This window comes from Ovis canadensis, chromosome 4 (assembly GCF_042477335.2).
Source record: "Ovis canadensis isolate MfBH-ARS-UI-01 breed Bighorn chromosome 4, ARS-UI_OviCan_v2, whole genome shotgun sequence".
NCBI classification, from domain to species: Eukaryota; Metazoa; Chordata; class Mammalia; order Artiodactyla; family Bovidae; genus Ovis; species Ovis canadensis.
Window position 1 is genome coordinate 41,875,283 of NC_091248.1, and position 18,540 is coordinate 41,893,822.

General features: G+C 37.4%; 1 protein-coding gene across 20 annotated transcripts in view; it reads left to right on the plus strand.

The window, feature by feature from the left end:
• HDAC9 (histone deacetylase 9) overlaps positions 1-18,540 on the plus strand; it is a 1,067,281-nt gene that overhangs the window by 652,757 nt on the left and 395,984 nt on the right. For all 20 annotated transcript variants that reach the window (XR_011256609.1, XM_069587626.1, XM_069587611.1 and 17 more), the window contains 4 exons: positions 893-1,008; positions 13,312-13,434; positions 16,202-16,412; positions 17,060-17,277. Coding sequence is in view for 19 of the 20 variants with exons in the window: in XM_069587626.1 (XP_069443727.1) it covers positions 893-1,008; positions 13,312-13,434; positions 16,202-16,412; positions 17,060-17,277 (668 nt within the window). In the remaining variant the exon portion in view is untranslated. The remainder of the gene's footprint in view (positions 1-892; positions 1,009-13,311; positions 13,435-16,201; positions 16,413-17,059; positions 17,278-18,540) is intronic.

Sequence of the window (18,540 nt, forward strand, 5' to 3'; positions counted from 1 at the left end):
AAATGAAAGAACTATGGAAGGTAATAGGGAATTGATTAGAGCTCAACAGATTACTTCCCAAAGCTTGATAAGGTGGCCTCTCTTAGCTATATTTCTAGTATCTGGAAGTTTATATTTCATTAATTAGATATTTTAGTAAGTGAACTACCTCTGTCATAAATTGAAATGCATTTGAACTTTATATCTGAAATTGACAGAGATGATCTATATTGTTTTTATTTAACTTCTGGTAAGTGAATTTCTTGTTATATTGGTCTTTAAAATTGAACATATTAAATTTAGGCATCTTATCTTCTGGAAAATAAGTTGGGTAGAGTTAAGATTAAACAATGTTATACTAGGCGATCAGTGTAACACTGAGATTTTATCTTCCACTGTATTTTCTCCACATAACTTTGACTAAGATGCTCTGTAATAAGGTATAGCCTTAGTATATTAAATAAAGAGCTATTTATAACATAGAATATAAGCAGTTTTTCCACATACCATGGAAATGGTTCCAGGCCTCATGTGCTCATGGCATGGTTTTATGAACTATGCAAGTCTATTACAGTTATTTTTTTTTATGATTGCCCAACAGGAAGTAATAGAAGATTACTTGCTTTATTTTTTTCCTAATCAAAAGCTTCTATAATCCTCTCCAACTGAATATCTTTAAAATTATTGAATACTGTGTTGTATTTTTAGCAGTTAAAAGAAGGGGGGAAAAGTGATACGAAAATTCAGAAATGTTCCAAATTTTTTTAGGGTTCTTTTTATTTAGTGACATGGTGCTTGTCATTCATGCTGGGGGGAGAAACAGTGTCTGTTGCTGTATATTACTTAGAGTATAACTACAGTTCATCTCTGTATGTTTTTCATGAGTGTATTTGTACTTCCCATTGTTTTTCAGAATCTTCAGTCAGTAGCAGTTCCCCAGGATCTGGTCCCAGTTCACCAAACAATGGTCCAACTGGAAATATAACTGAAAATGAGACTTCAGTTTTGCCACCTACTCCTCATGCTGAGGTAAGGCTCTTATTATTTTGGTTGTTTTGAAAGTTAAATCTTTGATTAGCCCCCTAAAACTCAGTGATATTTCTGAGCTGAAGTTTAAAGCCACCTGACCTTAGTTACTTTTCTGATAGGTTTATAATGTGTGGAACTGAGTAAATGTGATTTTATTTACAAAGTTTGGATGATAATCACAAGTTTGAAAATGCTGAAATGTAATCTTACAAAAAAAAAAAAACAAAAACCCACACACTCTTACTTATGCTGAGTATACACTCACTGCCCAGTAGCTGTACAACCCTGAAGTCCTTCTTCATGGCTCTTGGTTATTCTGCTGTGAGTAGACCCATCAGTAAGTGGGAACAACTTCATGCGCACCTTTCGGAACAGTTGCCCAGCAAAGTAGGTTTTATCTGTTTGACCTGAAGAGTAATGAAAAATAGTTGTAGTATCATAATTGAGGAACACAGTTCCACTAAGCAGTGTGTTGAGGACCTTCTATATGCTATTCATTTTGCCTGGCAATGAGGATAGCCAGACAAATGATATATGAACTCTGTCCTTGAAAAACAAAAGATTCAAGAAAATGGGTCTGAAATAACACATGATTTGTTGAAGCCAGTGATACAAGAATATAAAACAGTAAATTTGGGAGTCAACAAGAAATTGTGTGTATAGACAGTAGAATGGGAAAGACTAGAGATCTCTTCAATAAAATTGGAGATACCAAGGGAACATTTCATGCAAAGATGGGCACAATAAAGGACAGAAAGGACAGAAATGGCAAGAATCTAACAGAAACAGAAGAGATTAAGAAGAGGTAGCAAGAATACACAGAAGAACAAAACAAAAAGGTCTTAATGATCCAGACAACCACGATAGTGGGGTCACTCACCTAGCACCAGACATCCTGGAGTGGGAAGTCAAGTGAGCCTTAGGAAGCATTACGACAAATAAAGCTAGTGGAGATGATGGAATTCCAGCTGAGCTATTTCAAATCTTTAATAATGATGCTGTTAAAGTGCTGCACTCAATGTGCCAGCAAATTTGAAAAACTCGGCAGTGTCCACAGGACCAAAAAAGGTCAGTTTTCATTCCAATCCCAGAGAAGGGTGATGACAAAGAATGTTCAAACTACCATACTATAGCACTCATTTCAAATGCTAGCAAGGTAATGCTCAAAATCCTTCAAGCTAGACTTCAGCAGTATGTGAACTGAGAACTTCCAGATGTACAATCTGGCTTTAGAAAAGGCAGAGGAACCAGAGCTCTAATTGTCAACACCCGTTGTATCATAGAAAAAAGCAAAGGAATACCAGAAAAACATCTGCTTCATTGACTATGCTAAAGCCTTTGATTGTGTGGATCACAATAAACTATGGAAAATTCTTCGAGAGATAGAAATACCAGACCACCTTACCCGCCTCCTGAGAAACCTGTATGCAGGACAAGAAGCAACAGTTAGAATTGGACGTGGAACAGGCTGTTTCCAAATCGGGAAAGGAGAACATCAAGGCTATGTATTATCACCCTGCTTATTTAACTTATATGCAGAGTACATCATGCAAAGTGCCATTTTGAATGAATCCCAAGCAGGAATCAAGACTGCCAGGAGAAATATCAACAACCTCAGATGTGCAGATGCTACCACTCTGATAGCAAAAAGCCAAGAGAGGGTAAAGAGCCTCTTGATGAGGTAAAAGAGGAGGGTAAAAAGCTAGCTTAAAACTCAACATTCAGAAAACTAGTATCATGGCAACTGGTGCAATCACTTCATGGAAGATAGAAAGGGGGAAAGTGGAAACAGTGACAAATTTTATTTTCTGGGCTCCAAAATCACTGCGAACAGTGACCACAGCCATGAAATTAAAAGACGCTTACTCCTTGGAAGAACAGCTATGAGAAACCTAGATAGTTTATTAAAAAGCAGAGACATCACTTTGCCAACAAAGATCCATCTAGTCAAAGCTATAGTTTTTCCAGGAGTCATGTACGAATGTGACAGTTGAACCACAAAGGAGGCTGAGCACCGAAAAATTGGTGCTTTCAAACTGTGGTGCTGGAAAAGACTCTTGAGAGTCCCTTGGAGAGCAAGGAGACCAAACCAGTCAATCCTAAAGGAAATTCATCCTGAATATTCATTGAAAGGACTGATGCTGAAGCTGAAACTCCAATAGTTTGGCTGGCTGATGCGAAGAGCTGACTCGTTGAAAGAGACCCTGATGCTGGGAAAGATTGAAGGCAAAAAGTGAAGAGGGTGGCAGAGGATGAGATGGTTAGATAGCATCACCAACTCAATGGACATGAGTTTGAGAAGAGATAGTGGAGGATAGAGGAGCTTGTCCATGGGGTCGCAAAGAGTTGGACACATCTTAGTGACTGAACAACCCAATAGACTATGTATATAGTTTCTGTATCAGGCTAAGCAAAGGCAACAGCCACTCCTGTGGAATCAGCTGTTTTGAAGTCACCATCATTGACTGAAATTTTGAGTTTTCCTTCTCTGTCATTATAATGCCTCCTTATCAGGCATTGCTTGCTACAGGAAAAAGCTGGTATAATAACTTCTCATGTATAACTGTGACATGCATCTTCCATTGTATTGTATAGAGTCATGATGGTTTGGAGCTGAAAGAGATTGATCGAATCTCTGATTCTTGAATCATCTGCTTTTCTGATATGTGATTATCAGACTTCCACTGGGGCACTCTTATTCAAACGGAACTCACTTCACTGTTTCTTCAAGCAATCTAGTTGATTTTGGACAGTCAGCTTGACTGATAAAACGTATCTTCTGTATGTTATGCCAAAATATATATCTATAATTTCATACATACTAACATAAATGTATAATAAATTATTTATAAGTCATAAATTATCTGGCTAATTGAAAGCAGACACCCAGAGGTTATCCGCGATAGGGAAAGAACTGGAATCAGTGAAGTCACTTCTGTGAGGACGTTTGTGTACTTGAGTCTTGAGTTTTGGTTTTCAGAAGAGAGAAGGCAAAGCCCTGTGCTGACCAAAGAAGATGATCTAACAGGAGACCATCCAACCCATGACACATATTTATGCTACATCGGTGGGTCCCTCATCCCCACCCCCAGAGATATCTTGATGTAGACCAGGGCAGGGGCACACTCTCTCCTTGAGGAGTTATAACCAGAATATATAAAGCTGTAGCCCAGATTTTTATAACTTCAAATGGTTAATTTAATTTAAAGTGCCTCAGATTTTTAGTTCCCTCAGTTCAGTTCAGTCACTTAGTCATGTCCGACTCTTTGCGACCCCATGAATTGCAGCACGCCAGGCCTCCCTGTCCATCACCAACTCCCGGAGTTCACTCAAACTCAAGTCCATCAAGTCGGTGATGCAGTCCAGCCATCTCATCCTCTGTCGTCCCCTTCTCCTCCTGCCCCCAATCCCTCCCAGCATCACAGTCTTTTCCAATGAGTCAACTCTTCGCATGAGGTGGCCAAAGTACTGGAGTTTCAGCTTTAGCATCATTCCCTCCAAAGAAATCCCAGGGTTGATCTCCTTCAGAATGGACTGGTTGGATCTCCTTGCCGTCCAAGGGACTCTCAAGAGTCTTCTCCAACACCACAGTTCAAAAGCATCAATTCTTTGGTGCTCAGCTTTCTTCATAGTCCAACTCTCACATCCGTACTTCTGGAAAAAACAAGTGTAAATCCTTTCTAGATGAATACACATTCATTTTATTTTACTTATTTTTTAAAGATTTATTTGTTTGTTAGTTCTTTTATTTTTGGCTAAGGTGGGTCTTCATTGCTGCACGTGGGCTTTCTCTAGTTGTGGCGAATAGAGGCTACTCTCTAGTTGTTACCTGTGGGCTTCTCCTTGTGGTGGCCCCTCCTGTTGTGGAGCATAGGCTCTAGGTGTGCCGACTTCAGTAATTGCAGCACATGGGCTCAGTAGTTATGTCTCGTGGGCTCTTGAGCACAAGCTCAGTAGTTCTAACACACAGGCTTAGTTGCTCCGAGGCATGTGAGATCTTCCTGGGCCAGGTATCAAACTGGTGTCTCTTGCATTGCAAGGTGGATTCCTAACCACTGGACCACCAGGGAAACCTCTCACATTCATTTTAGACTTTAAAATTTTCTCTCAGTTTTCCAAGGAAAATGAGCAGAATAGATAGGAAACTCTCTTACTTGTGACCATCTTTCAGGCATGTGAAGAATACAATTCAAGCCACTGCATTTTTCTCCAGTCCTCCATTTCTTGTTTCTTACCATCCATTGTCCCTTTGCTTTTCATTTCTCTTTCTAAACATGACACCAGAGGAAATAAATATTTCACATATATTTGTGACCATTGATGTAAGATTCTTAAGACTGTTGGTTATAGGTATTGTATTTCTATTAGTGCAATTATAAATTATATCTCAACATCAGTCAGTTTTCTGCAACCCTTTAATGAATTTTCAGAGAAGGTACAAGTTGGTCACAAATATTTCTAAAAAACTTTAGATTTCCATTTCCTCTCAGCTTAAAGAATGATTCTGTAGCACAGACACTAAAGGATCTGGATTCTAAAATGTTTATGGATGAATTCTGTGTTCTTAGGAAATGAAAACACACTAAACTACATTCATTCAACAGCATTTGATTTTTCAAAATGCATTGTTAAAAGGTACAGAAGACCACTTATAGCTTGATGGTATTTTGTGAAGATTAGAAACAGCAGTTCAAAGTTTTGTTCAGGAAAACATATGTAGGTAACAGTATATTTTTTAAAAAATCAAAAGAATGTAAAAAATCAAAGGGATAATGAACACAAAATTTAGCATGATGGTTACCTCTCAAGAAGGAGAAAGACAGTGGAGGGGACATGGTAAGCTACAAAAAATGAAGATACATATATACCTTCATTATAAATACAAATATATGCATGCAGTACTTAGTATAACAAAGAAATACATATTCATAAGACTCAAAATAAATGGAAAAGATGAGATTTTCTCTTTACTTCAAGATTTTTAAAACCTGTTAAGTAGCTCACATTGTGTGACCCTATAATTAAATTTCAAAAATATGTACCATGGAGACTGTAAATTAAAGGAATTAGCTTGTATTATTTTAATCTGTTTTATACTTCTAAAACCTTTACTGATACGTAAACACAAATACCTATTTAGATGCCCAACAATTAGCTAATTGTTGAACATATTCTTTCCTTCTACCTCCACCAGTTTAAAAAAAAAAAAAAAAACAGAAGGAAATGTGATTTAATGGAGTTTGAAAGAGTAGAGGTATTTCTTCAGGTCAGTGACAGGACATTCACCTCCAAAGCTGGGAAGAAGAGTTCAAAAGCAAGCAGTGACTCACTTCATAATGAATTAATTGTGTGCCTGAACTATGATCCAAAAGGCCAGGTGGGCAGACCTTTATTCACTGATGGGTAGCCTCTCCATGGCCCAGAACAAAAAATTCAACCCTGATGACTAACATGTGCTTTTCTGCTGCATTGCATTTACAGAGGTCTGTAGCATAATTCATACTGGGTAGGTGAGGAGACAGCAGAATTCAGACTGAAACTGTCAGCAAATTAATATCCTAGCTTTGTATCACCAAATCCTGCCACCTAAACTAAAGTGGAAAAAAAAATGTTTTTCAACCAGTTTTTGATTAATGATCGTTTTGAATTGTGTGATATTTATAGACACCCTCTAAGATTAATAATAGCATATAACTTCATATCAAAAGAAATATGTGGGGGTATGAAAAATTTACATCATTACAATTTCAAAAATTATATTAGTTGCATACTTTACCATTTATAAAATAGACTTATTCTACCATCTTTACTTAAGTAGCAAAGTTTTGCAAAACAGGTGAGTTTTCATTTTTAAAATAGTATAACAGTGTACATTTGAGTCAACTCTCTATTCTGTGAGCTGAAATTAGAAAAGCAAGTCACATAATTCTTTCAGATCCCATGTAGATGAATGGGATTCTACTCCCTTTTTGCTGTTTAGGAAATAGGAAAGTAAAACTGTATTTCAGGCTGTTCTTGAGGCTTAGGTGAAAAGAAAGTTTTCTCTCTTATAATTCATCTGTTCTGTATAATTTAGATAAAAGTTAAGACAGAAGCAAGAGGAGAATTTAATTTTTAAGTCCAGGCTAAAGAAACAGTACCATGAATTCAGGTATTCTAGTCTTGGATTCAGAGGGCTACCAAGTAATGTGGCTGCAAAACCAACTACTTGGTCGCCATTGGTTAAGTCGATAAACTTGTCCTGAATCTTAGATTATTTACCTAATAAAGATAGTATTAATAATACCTACCCCAGCAGCTTTGTTGTAGAGAATCAGTATTTGGAAGGCAGGTGGTAAATTGTGGAACAAGTTCATTTTTTGTTGTTATTAATACTGACTCCTGGTACGGAAAACTCATTAGTACGTTTGTCTGCAAGCCAGCAAATCTCGTGTGAGAATGAGCTTCCATATGCTCTGGCCACTTCTGTTGTACTTCTCTAGTTCCTTACACATGCCTTGTCCCAAACTCAGCATTGCTGGAGCTACTTGGTTTCCCCATTTGTAAACTTGGTTGGGGTGCTGAAACCTCAGGAGTTTCTATTTCCAACTCCAGTCAGAGATGTCTTTACCTATCTAGTTACTTTATTGTTAATACTGTAGGCCTGTGGGTTCAAATATGTTTCCATGAATATCAGCACCATTATTTTAGGCTCAGTAGATTTATTTGATAGCTATTTCAACAGTAGCCAAGCAGCTGGTTTATTTCTAGTTGAACATTAGTGGCTGGCTCTGCTCTGTGATTTTTAAAATAATTTTTTCTAGCAGATACAAACGATTTTAAAAATGGATTCTAATAACAAGGTTAAGTACTCTAAAATCATTTGAACTGTCACTTGTTTTGCCTCAATCTCACATGACTCATCTGCCGATTGTTTCATAATAGTTGTTGTGACATTTGCTGTAAATGTTATGCTCCCTTCTGAGTGGGTGTAGAGCTTCGGTTTTAGATGACTGCAAATAAGACACTCCTCATCCAATCCCCCATGGGAAAAGAGGTTGCTATGACAAAAGACTCATTTACTAGGCATAACATGAGTCAATATTGTAAACCAAGACTTTTAACAAAACATCAGTGACTTTTAAATACAAAGGAAGCCCCTGTCAAGTAATTTTTTTGTCTCCAAAACATTTTATAGTAATACATTCTTGAAAACCAAGTGAAAGTGAGTGTTAGTTGCTCAGTTGCCTCCAATTCTTTGAGACCCTATAGACTGTAACCCACCAGGCTCCACTCTCCTTGGGATTCTTCGGGCAAGAATACTGGAGTGGGTTACCATTCCCTTGAGTGTCCAGTAAAAATGAAAACTTAGAGGTTTTTACTGCCTAAAAAAATGTGTCACTTGGCGATTTAAATTTTCTATCCACTATCTGAAATGAGGAGAGGAAATAAATACCATCTTGAAAAATACCACGAAAGCCATAGGCAAACATTAAATGATTAAGAACTTAAAAAAAATTTCATTGTTTACTTGTTTGTTTTTTAATATGGTTCTTCTTTTTATTTAGATAGACTAGATTTAGGGATTTAGAACCTTTTATTAAAGACAAAACAGTTTGAGGCTTTACAAGTGTGTCTTCCCAGATGCCACTCTAAGAGAACAGACATTACCTGGTAGATCTAGTCAGCTGCTCCCATCTTAGGAGCTGCCCTGAGTCATAAGCCATGGAGCAGTGGAGCTTGAGTGTAGGATACTTCGACCATGCTGTTTTACACCAGTCCAGACTGCTGCTCACCAAAGCCTTATATTTATATTCCTTTCCTAAGGCTTATGCATATTGTATATAATTTTGAACATGCAGCAACTTAAAATTTTTGCATCCACTTTTTCTATGAGCTTCTTAAAAAGTAGGTGATGATATAATTAGAGTTCTGTCAAGGGTCATCTGTTGACTTCTTTGTCTTAAGAGTAAGAAAAGTAGTCCCTTCCCTCCCTCTCTCCCACCCTTCCTTTCTACTCCCTCCCTTCCTCCCTTCCTCCCTCCCTCCTTACCTCCTATCCCTACTTCCATTTTCCTTGCCCTTATAGGAAGTCATTTTCTCCTGTTTTCTTGTTTGTTTGTATGGCTTCTTACATGAAACATGTATCTTTTGCTTTGTGCTCATGAATTTTAATGGGTATAAATGGTTTGGTGTCATCAGTCTCTTTTCATTTCTTATTTTTATAACTAAGCATGTCTTGTTACACTCAGTCATATAATGAATGGATACATATACCTAATAGTTTGCTTTTAATCACTGTAGTAATCCTTGGCAAGCACTGCTCCATTTTACCTACCTATTCTCCAATTGGATGACCCAGTGACCTCCAGTTCTCACACCACCAAAAAATGCTCCAGGGTGTATGTATACGCATCACCTTGTAACTAAATGAGAATTTCTTGAAGAGCAGAAGAATCTCTGGGTCATAGTGTACAGTGCTGAAATGTTCTCCAGAATAGCTATGCCAGTCCACAGTGTCACCAGTAATGTGTGATGGTTTTTACTTTCTTAGATCCCTTGAACATTTAACATTGTCTATTTTTCTAATTTTTGCCAGTGTCCATTTCATAAGAGAAGTTGAATCTTTTGATTGAAACCGATGTCTTCTTGATTTCATTGGCTAAATAAATAGATCTAGTGAGATACATGTAATTTTTCAGTATATGGGTATTTTACTATTAATAAAATATTAATTTTATTTTAATATTATCCATAAGATAGTGTTCCAGTTGCCATGACGTTGAGAAAAGTAATTAAAACTTGAAGGTCATTATTAAAATATGGATAGGCCTCCCCTGCCCCAACACCCGGTTCAGTCATACCCCTCTTTCCAATATCATGCTCTTTCTGGTGAAATGCTAGTTATCCATAAGAGCCTAGTTTAAAACTGACAACCTGTGGTAATTACTACAGGTCATTAGAGCCAGTTCTCCACTTTCCTTTGCACTTGTGTGGTCTAGGGCATCTTTGTACCCTTCCCACCCTATACCACCCTGTTGTTGTGTTGTTTGTGTCACTCAGTGGTGTCCGACTCTTTGCGACCCCATGGACTGTAGCCCGCTAGGCTCCTCTGTCCATAGGATCTCCAGGCAAGAATACTGGAGTGGGTTGCCATGCCCTTCTCCAACACTACCCTGTTAATCTAACTTAATTGTAATTCATTTTTTTGTGCATGTTAGGCGATAGCTGTTGTACATTAAATATTTCCATTTTATCTGACCACAGCAATAGTTTCTGACTCTGAAAAATTTTTAGATTAAAACCATCTTCCCTGTGTTCTAAGATGTGAAACGTTGGTATCTTAGCATAGCCCTGTTTGAAGGGCTGGATCAGTTTTGAAACTACTTCCTGGAAAAGCCCTGGCCTTGCCTGGAAATACTTGTAAGTTCACCGCAGTGCTAAGGTGGGGTAACCTTCCAACCTTGCAAGAATGCTGGTCAGGATCCTTCACTGACTCAGTGAAATGGCTCCTCTCACCATCTGTTCCCCTGACTTTCAAGTGTGTCTGCGCCCTTTTAGCAGTGTACCATACCGCTCCAGTTTCCTGTTAAGAAATATTAACCTGAAACAGATATGCTTCTATCAAAAAGTCAAATCAAGGAAAGGTATTACAGAAAATAATTTGAGAAAAACATTATTTCAGTTCTGTTGAATCATTTGTGGTTTTATCCACTGGAAGTTTATGTACATACTGTGCTTGTTTCTTGTCAGTAAATTGAAGGAAACAAATTATGTCCAAGTCTCTGAAGTTCCATGATGTGATATATACCAGTTAGTGAGAAGAGCCAACTCTACCTAGTGAATTTAGGGACTTTGGACTTTATTTATTCCTCAGGAATTGTCTCCATGACTTGGAAATCCTTACATCTATCAAGTCACCAGGGCTTCTGCTTTCTTCTCACATGAGGCTCACTGCCTCCCAGTTGGACACTTTTATTCTTTACCATAAGCCCCAAGACTAACTGTGCTTCCTCTTTTTTCTCTCAAGCTTCCTCCTTCTCCATACTGTTTTGTGGTTCCCTTGTCTGGCAATAATGGCTCCAGAGCAGTGCATATCTTCTGAAGCAGTACCTGACAACAAATCACCCAGCCTTGATCGCTTTAAAAGTACTATTGCTGATCCCACTGGGAACCAGAATTAGGGCAATCACTCAGTTCATTCATCCATAACGAGAATATAAGGTGTGCTGGAGAGTGCATGTGAGGACTATGGTCGATGCCCTAGAACTCCCTGGCATAGGCCTTGAAACATGGTAGGTGCTGTCCTAGGAAATAGCATGAAATCACAGGGGTCTGAAATCTCACAGTATGGACATTTCCCTAGTCCCTTCACTTTAGTCAAAAGCTCCTGTGAGCAGCCAATGTGCTACTGCAGTTATTACACGTGAGAAGAAACCTTTCTCTCACTTTAGTATAGATTTGCTTCCTATGATGACGTGGAAAGATGTCACACAAATTCTGTCTGGGAAACAAAGATAACTTGTTTTATGAGGTTGTGGTAACTTTTGGTGTCATTCCCATAGTGCATGTCAAGTCTCTGCTGTGGCACACAGATATAACATTGAATGAGTATTGTACATGATTTAAAGTAGTTGTTTTCCCACATTTATTTCTCTTCCATGAATACAGATAGGAGATGAAATACCCTTTTATTATAAATGACTGCTTGCTGCCAATAAGCTTGTTAAAGTATTTTTGCTTCCTCATATACTTTTTTATTTGCATTCAGGTATATATTCTATACTTTAAATTCATGGTAAAAGCATATAGTATAAGCAAAATCAGACTTATGAATCTTGGCTTTTTAAATTAGAGCAAATATTACAACCATTGTTGGTATCTCCTTAAAATTGCAATATCATACATTGTAATGATAAAATCTTTTCCAACAATCTTCATGGGTTTTCAACAACTTTAATTTTGTAAAGGCTTGCATATAAACTCAAAGTAATGTTAAAAGCTTCAGTGCATTTCTTGCTTTTCATGAGCAAATATCTGACTTGTTCTTTTAAGAAAAAACAAACTCTGAGTTAGTTTGGAATTCCAAGTTGCAATGAGAAGAGTCCACCTTTAGCCTTCTGCTCTTATTATGTTAAGACTACGACTCATCTCCAAACAAACGTATGATTGAGGTGATGTTTTGGAATAACATCCTGTGTTTTGGTGGTGCATCACTCTTCAGTGACATTCTGAGGTTGCATTGTATTAGCACATGATATTTTCCCCAGTTAATTGATATCCCAGGTTTGTCCAGGGGAAAATCTACAGCTCCCCCAAACATACTTGACAAGTTATTATATTTACTTTAGTCAAAGCCCGTGTGTGCAATATCCCTCTTGGAGGTGGTCTCTTATTGGAGTCCCATATGCTTTTTGTTTGGGAAGAAAGCAGTCACTGTGTCATACTGTTACATGGAGTATTCTTTTTCAAGGATGTTGTTCCCTTGGGGACCATATCAGGCCAGAGTTCCTCAGTCGAATAAGACCTTTGTAACTCTTATTGTATAAGAGTTCTGGGAGGGAAGCAAGAGTTAAACAGAAAATGTAATTCAAGCAACCATATTAGGCCACATGTGGGAAAACATGACTCTTGGTATTGGATTTAAAAAAAAAAAAGGTTATTTGTTGTAAAAAGGACCATGATGCCAAAATGTTCAAGGTATTCCAGTGTAAATGAAGACTAGTGAGGCCCAGGGAACTCACAACATTTTCACATTTACTTTAGTTTCTGAATGTGACTGAATTAAAAAACAGCAGAGTTGTCTATTCACAAATGACAATGATTTTAAACAATGATTAGTTAGTATAGAAGTCCTATAAGGCAATATTTAATCTAAGATTTTCTTCTGTGTGTTTTCCTATCAGTAAAATGATATTTAATCCATATGAGAATAATGATTATAATGGCATTACATACATATTCATCACTCAGTAACACAAAAATCTATTTATACTCATAAAGATTACTCAATTTAATTGTTGTATATTACCAATTGATGACAAACATACTGATTATATTCCATGAAAGCAGAAATTTTAAAATTAATTTTTTTCAAAATGAAATGGAAAGTCTTCTTCAGATATTACAATTATATCTGATGAAGAAATTTTTAATTATTGCATTTAACTTTTTTGGATACAGAAGTCATAAAATACTTGTGAATTCTTCATTAAAATTTTGACAGATTATAATTAAAACCTATTTTCTGAAATGTGAACATTACTGTAAACTTTGTGATATAATATTGTGGGACTCCCCTTTCACTTTTTTTTTTTTTAATAGAAAATGGTTTCACAGCAGCGCATTCTAATTCACGAAGATTCCATGAACCTGCTCAGTCTTTATACCTCTCCGTCTTTGCCCAACATCACCCTGGGTCTTCCAGCAGTGTCAACCCAGCTCAATGTAAGTCATTACCCTGCATTGGCCTAAACCAGCCCGAGGACTGTTTTCCTAGGGGACCTCTCATTCTTTACTTGTATATTTAGACTTCAGGGAAACTTGGTAGTCTACTTCTCCTTCACTGTTTACTGAGTTGTTGAAAGATACTCAGTTTGACCTCACATTAAAGAATCATATTGATTCACGTAATAATATATAAAAATAATAATTAATATTAGTATAATACTTTGTAGTTTTTAAAAAAGAAAGCAGTCTCCAGGTATATTATTTTGCTAGCTCCACACAACCATCCCATGACACAGATTACAGACCACGTTTTAACAGAAGAAGCAGCCCAAGACTTGGATCCAGGATCACAAGCCCAGCCACTAGCAGACCTGGACCTCAACTCAGGCCAGTGCTGTGAGGGCAGTGTCTGAAGCACAGCAGCATGTGTACATTGTTTATTTTGTGAATGACTTTATTCTGAGAATTTAGGTCCCTGACTCTGTGGTACTGAAGAATATATATCTGGAAAACCTCTGTAAGAACAATATTAAACTCTTCCTTGGAAATTCAGAGTGAATCAATTACTTTGAAAGTCTCAACAACTGAAATAGGATTTTTTGGAAGTAATTGTCCAGCTAGCAGAAGACAGCAATAATTATATTTCACACATATACTCTAAAATAATATAAATGTTAGTCATAGTAAAAGATTTTTAAACTTGAATAATTTATCTGTGAAAGATTATTAAATTAGGTAGAGGTCATATGATACATTCAGTTTAAAGAGAAATCTGTTCCAACCCTTGGCACCAATTTTACCAATTTTTAAATGGCTTCAAGAGTTTGGCAAGTCTTCCACTGAGTCCATCTTGTCAAATTAATATCTTTTACAATATGCCCACATCAGGAAATTATAAAGAGTTAACCATTTTGTGACTGTTTGCAGAATATAAACCCTATCTTATGGTATGCTAGTTTATGCACGATCATGCTTATGGTGACATTTTTAAATGGTAAATTTTATGATTATGTTCAATACATATTACAAATATATCTATGAGATAACTTATTATATTTGATCTTTGTAATAGAGTAGAATGTTATCTTAGGTGATACAGTAATCTTATACCAGTGAGGAAAAAGCAAAGTTTGGATGTTGTTTTATATCTGGGGATTAAAGAAGACAGACAAAAAAAACACTGAATTCAGCTATGCCCTTGAAATTATACATGAAGCATTTGTAAACAACTAACTAGTGAAAAGGAAAAAGAAATTAGGGATTAAATAAAACAAATATTTATGGATGATATTTTCAAATCTTCACTTATTAAAAATTATTTTCAAAAAACGTTATATTCTTCTGTTCCTGTAGTTTCTGTTTCTTCTGGTGATGAGCAAATACTAACACAAAAACTTACAACATATAAGTTTTCTACTTTTTTTTGCATGTTCTAAGTCAGTCCTACCAGCTAACACAAACGCACTACTTTTAATGTGGTCAGGGAGAATTTTTCCCCAAAGGACCAAATACTAAAAGCCAGACTATTAAATGTTTCAATGATAATACCATTTGGTACCATTGGATGAGTAAACCAGTGTGGTTTGGATTGAAGTTTCATTTTTCTTTGCTTCCATTTTGCTGTGTATGAAGCTATCATAATTAATTTTTCAAGCTTGGCATTGCTTTGGCAAAGGGATCTCTAATATTCTATTTCCTCACTGAGTAGTGGGAAATTTTAAGGAGAAGAAGCCAGGAGAAGGAATCACTTCTAGATTAAACATTGCATCGACTTGTTGTGTGACTAAGACAAACCATTTACCTCTTTGTCCTTCAATTTCCCCGTCACTGAAAATTGCTTTGCTTCCCTGGCGCACAGCAATTTTGAAAGATGAAACATGAGTTTTGAAAAGAAACATGCCACATAATTTTGAGGTATTAGACCTCTGCTTTTGTAATACCAAAATGACCACCATTCATTAAGTTCTTTGACTAGGAGAATTCATTATTACTATTGATGATATAATTATTATTGCCTTATTACTATGTTATCATATATTTCAAGTTCTTAATAGCAATTTTAGGTGATATCTAATTTCACTTGTAGTTTATTTTATTAAACAAAAGTATCTGGAGTGTCATTTTCAATATTTAGAGATTTGAGACTCTGTTATAAATTAATATAAAATACACATTTAAATAAAATTTCTTCATATTTTATATAATCTTTCATTGACTTATCTCAGTAATTTTATTTTAAAAATTAAATATTGGACACCCACAGCTCTATGAATGTATTAGAGGACATATAAAGAGTGAATTGTTTATTCTGCTTGAAACTCCCAAATTACAGACCATTTTATATCCAGCTTCTAATCACTATTGTATAGTTATGAGTTTAGCAATCTGAATAAATTTTACTTTTCTAATATACCTTTTACTTAAGCAATATGTTAAAATATTTTAGAAATAAACTTCCCAGTTATTAAGCCTAAAATAAACATAATTTTTAATGTTTTAGGAAAAGTTTTATTTGGGCTTCAGTACAATGATACGCAATACTAAACTGTCTCCAGTGCACCAGCTTTGTGTTTTTTTCTCCTATGTTCATTCACTTAGTTCGAAAGACATACTGTTGTCCATTTTCCCTACTCAGCCACTGGGTAAGATAAGGCTTTTTGGTGGCAGGGGAAATTATGGAATGAGAAACCAGTCCAATGACTTACAGACCTAATGACCCACATGGATGAAAGCGGATTAACATCTTTATTATTTCTTGACACAGGCTTCAAATTCACTCAAGGAAAAACAGAAGTGTGAGACCCAGACACTCAGGCAAGGTGTTCCTCTGCCTGGGCAATACGGGGGCAGCCTCCCAGCATCTTCAAGCCATCCCCACGTTACTTTGGAGGGAAAGCCCAATAGCAGCCACCAAGCTCTCCTGCAGCATCTATTATTGAAAGAACAAATGCGACAGCAAAAACTTCTTGTGGCTGGTAATTTATAATGGCATCTTTTGTAGGTTATGTTAGGGCTTTTGTTTTTATCAGCAAGCCAACGTAATGTCTCTTTGCCTCAAGACCTAGTAAAAATTCACATTGTCGTGCAGAGGTTTCCCTGATACCTAGTACTGTGGAAAAGACTATTACACATATTTATTCCTCTAAATCTGTGGAAAAAAAACTCACCTTATTTAACCTTCAGATATACCAGAGTGGACTGTAGATGAGTCACTGATCAGATGTGTATCTGCCCAATGCATTGGCATTTTTGTCTCCACCCTACCCAATCTGGGCATCCCTAGTGGCTCAGATGGTAAAGAGACTGCCTGCCATGCAGGAAACCCAGGTTCGATCCCTGGGTCTGGAAGATCCCCTGGAGAAAGGCATGGCAACCCACTCCAGTATTCTTGTCTAGAGAATCCCATGGACAGAGGAGGCTGGTGGGCTACATTCCGTGGGGTCGCAGAGTCGGACAAGACTGAGTGACAAACACACCCAAGCTAGCCTTCTTCTGATATATGCCCGATAGTATACTGCTTTTCATAAAACTTATCCCATAGCTATCTTCTTTAGTTTCTTGTCTTTTCTTAAATTGTGTATGTGTCTCTGTAAGTACCTATATATATGTATTTTTTTTTCAGGTGGAGTTCCCTTACATCCTCAGTCTCCCTTGGCAACAAAAGAGAGAATTTCACCCGGCATTAGAGGTACCCACAAATTACCCCGACACAGACCCCTGAATCGAACCCAGTCTGCACCTTTGCCTCAGAGCACCTTGGCTCAGCTGGTCATTCAGCAGCAGCACCAGCAGTTCTTGGAGAAGCAGAAGCAATACCAGCAGCAGATCCACATGAACAAGGTAAGTTCCCAAGCCACGTCAACACAGCACAGCCACCAGTGTGGAATCTGGGGTTCTCGTCACTGATATGGGCATACAAGAGAGAATGTTGGTGTCCATCACAATGTTGTCCTGAAACTACCTGGAGACTGCCCTCCTGGCCCTGCTCTCAGGGCTCAAGGACACCATCACAATACCACTGTCTTCTCCATCACTGCATGCATAGGACATTTGTAGCAAAATCGAGGTCCTAGATTTGTAGCAAAATCGAGGTCCTAGATTTGTAGCAAAATCGAGGTCCTAGATTTGTAGCAAAATTGAGGTCCTAGCTTGGAAAGTCTTTTCTGACTGAGGACATATCTGAATGCAGCAGCACATACAGAAAAGTGTGTGCAGAGCCCCGTGTTTTGTTACTGCAGTAAAGGTCTGAGGCAGAGTTAAGTTTGCACAGGTGTTGGCAGCTATGGCAAGGTTAGCCAGTTAGGCGTTTCTCTGCAACTTGTATGTCAACATGTTACATTTGTTTTTTAATATGTCCAACTCTTAGTCCAATCAGTGCTGAAGCAGTTTCTCGGCAGTTTGTGGTAGTCTCTCTGTGTCAGAAATGGACAGCAGAGGCCTGAGTCACAGCACATCCTCCGGAGCTCTCCTGCTGAGGCAGCCACAGACAGTCATTCGAATATAATGTGTCACACAGGCCAGGAGAGCATTTTCAATGAATCTGTAAGCAAAACTGGTCTGTACAGTGTTTAACCATTGCTCTCTGCCATGGTAGCCTTACAAAGGAAAATCCTTTCATTCCTGGAAAATGAAAGGTCCTGAATATCAAAATTCTGTCCTTTCTCCTTTGTTTCTATATTACTTACAAATATCTGATAGAGGCATTATACTGAGAAACAGTGTCCTGTTTACTGATAAATGGATAGCTAAAAATTGGCTTAGTATGTAAGTGTGCTATCATATTATGACATAAGCAAAACAGGGCTTCCCAGGTGGTACTAGTGGTAAAGAACCCGCTTGCCATTGCAGGAGACATAAGAGATGCGAGTTTGATCCCTGGGTCAGGAAGATCCCCTGGAGGATGAGATGACAACCCACTCCAGTATTCTTGCCTGGAGAATCCCATGGACAGAGGAGCCTGGTGGGCTACAATCCCTGGGGTTGCAAAAAGTCAGACACAACTGAAGCGACTGAGCATAAATGAAACAAAACCTCATGGGCAAAAGTCTAATCATCTTTCTGATAGTAAGAGAAAGGGGATCTTTATCATGTGCTCACCTTATT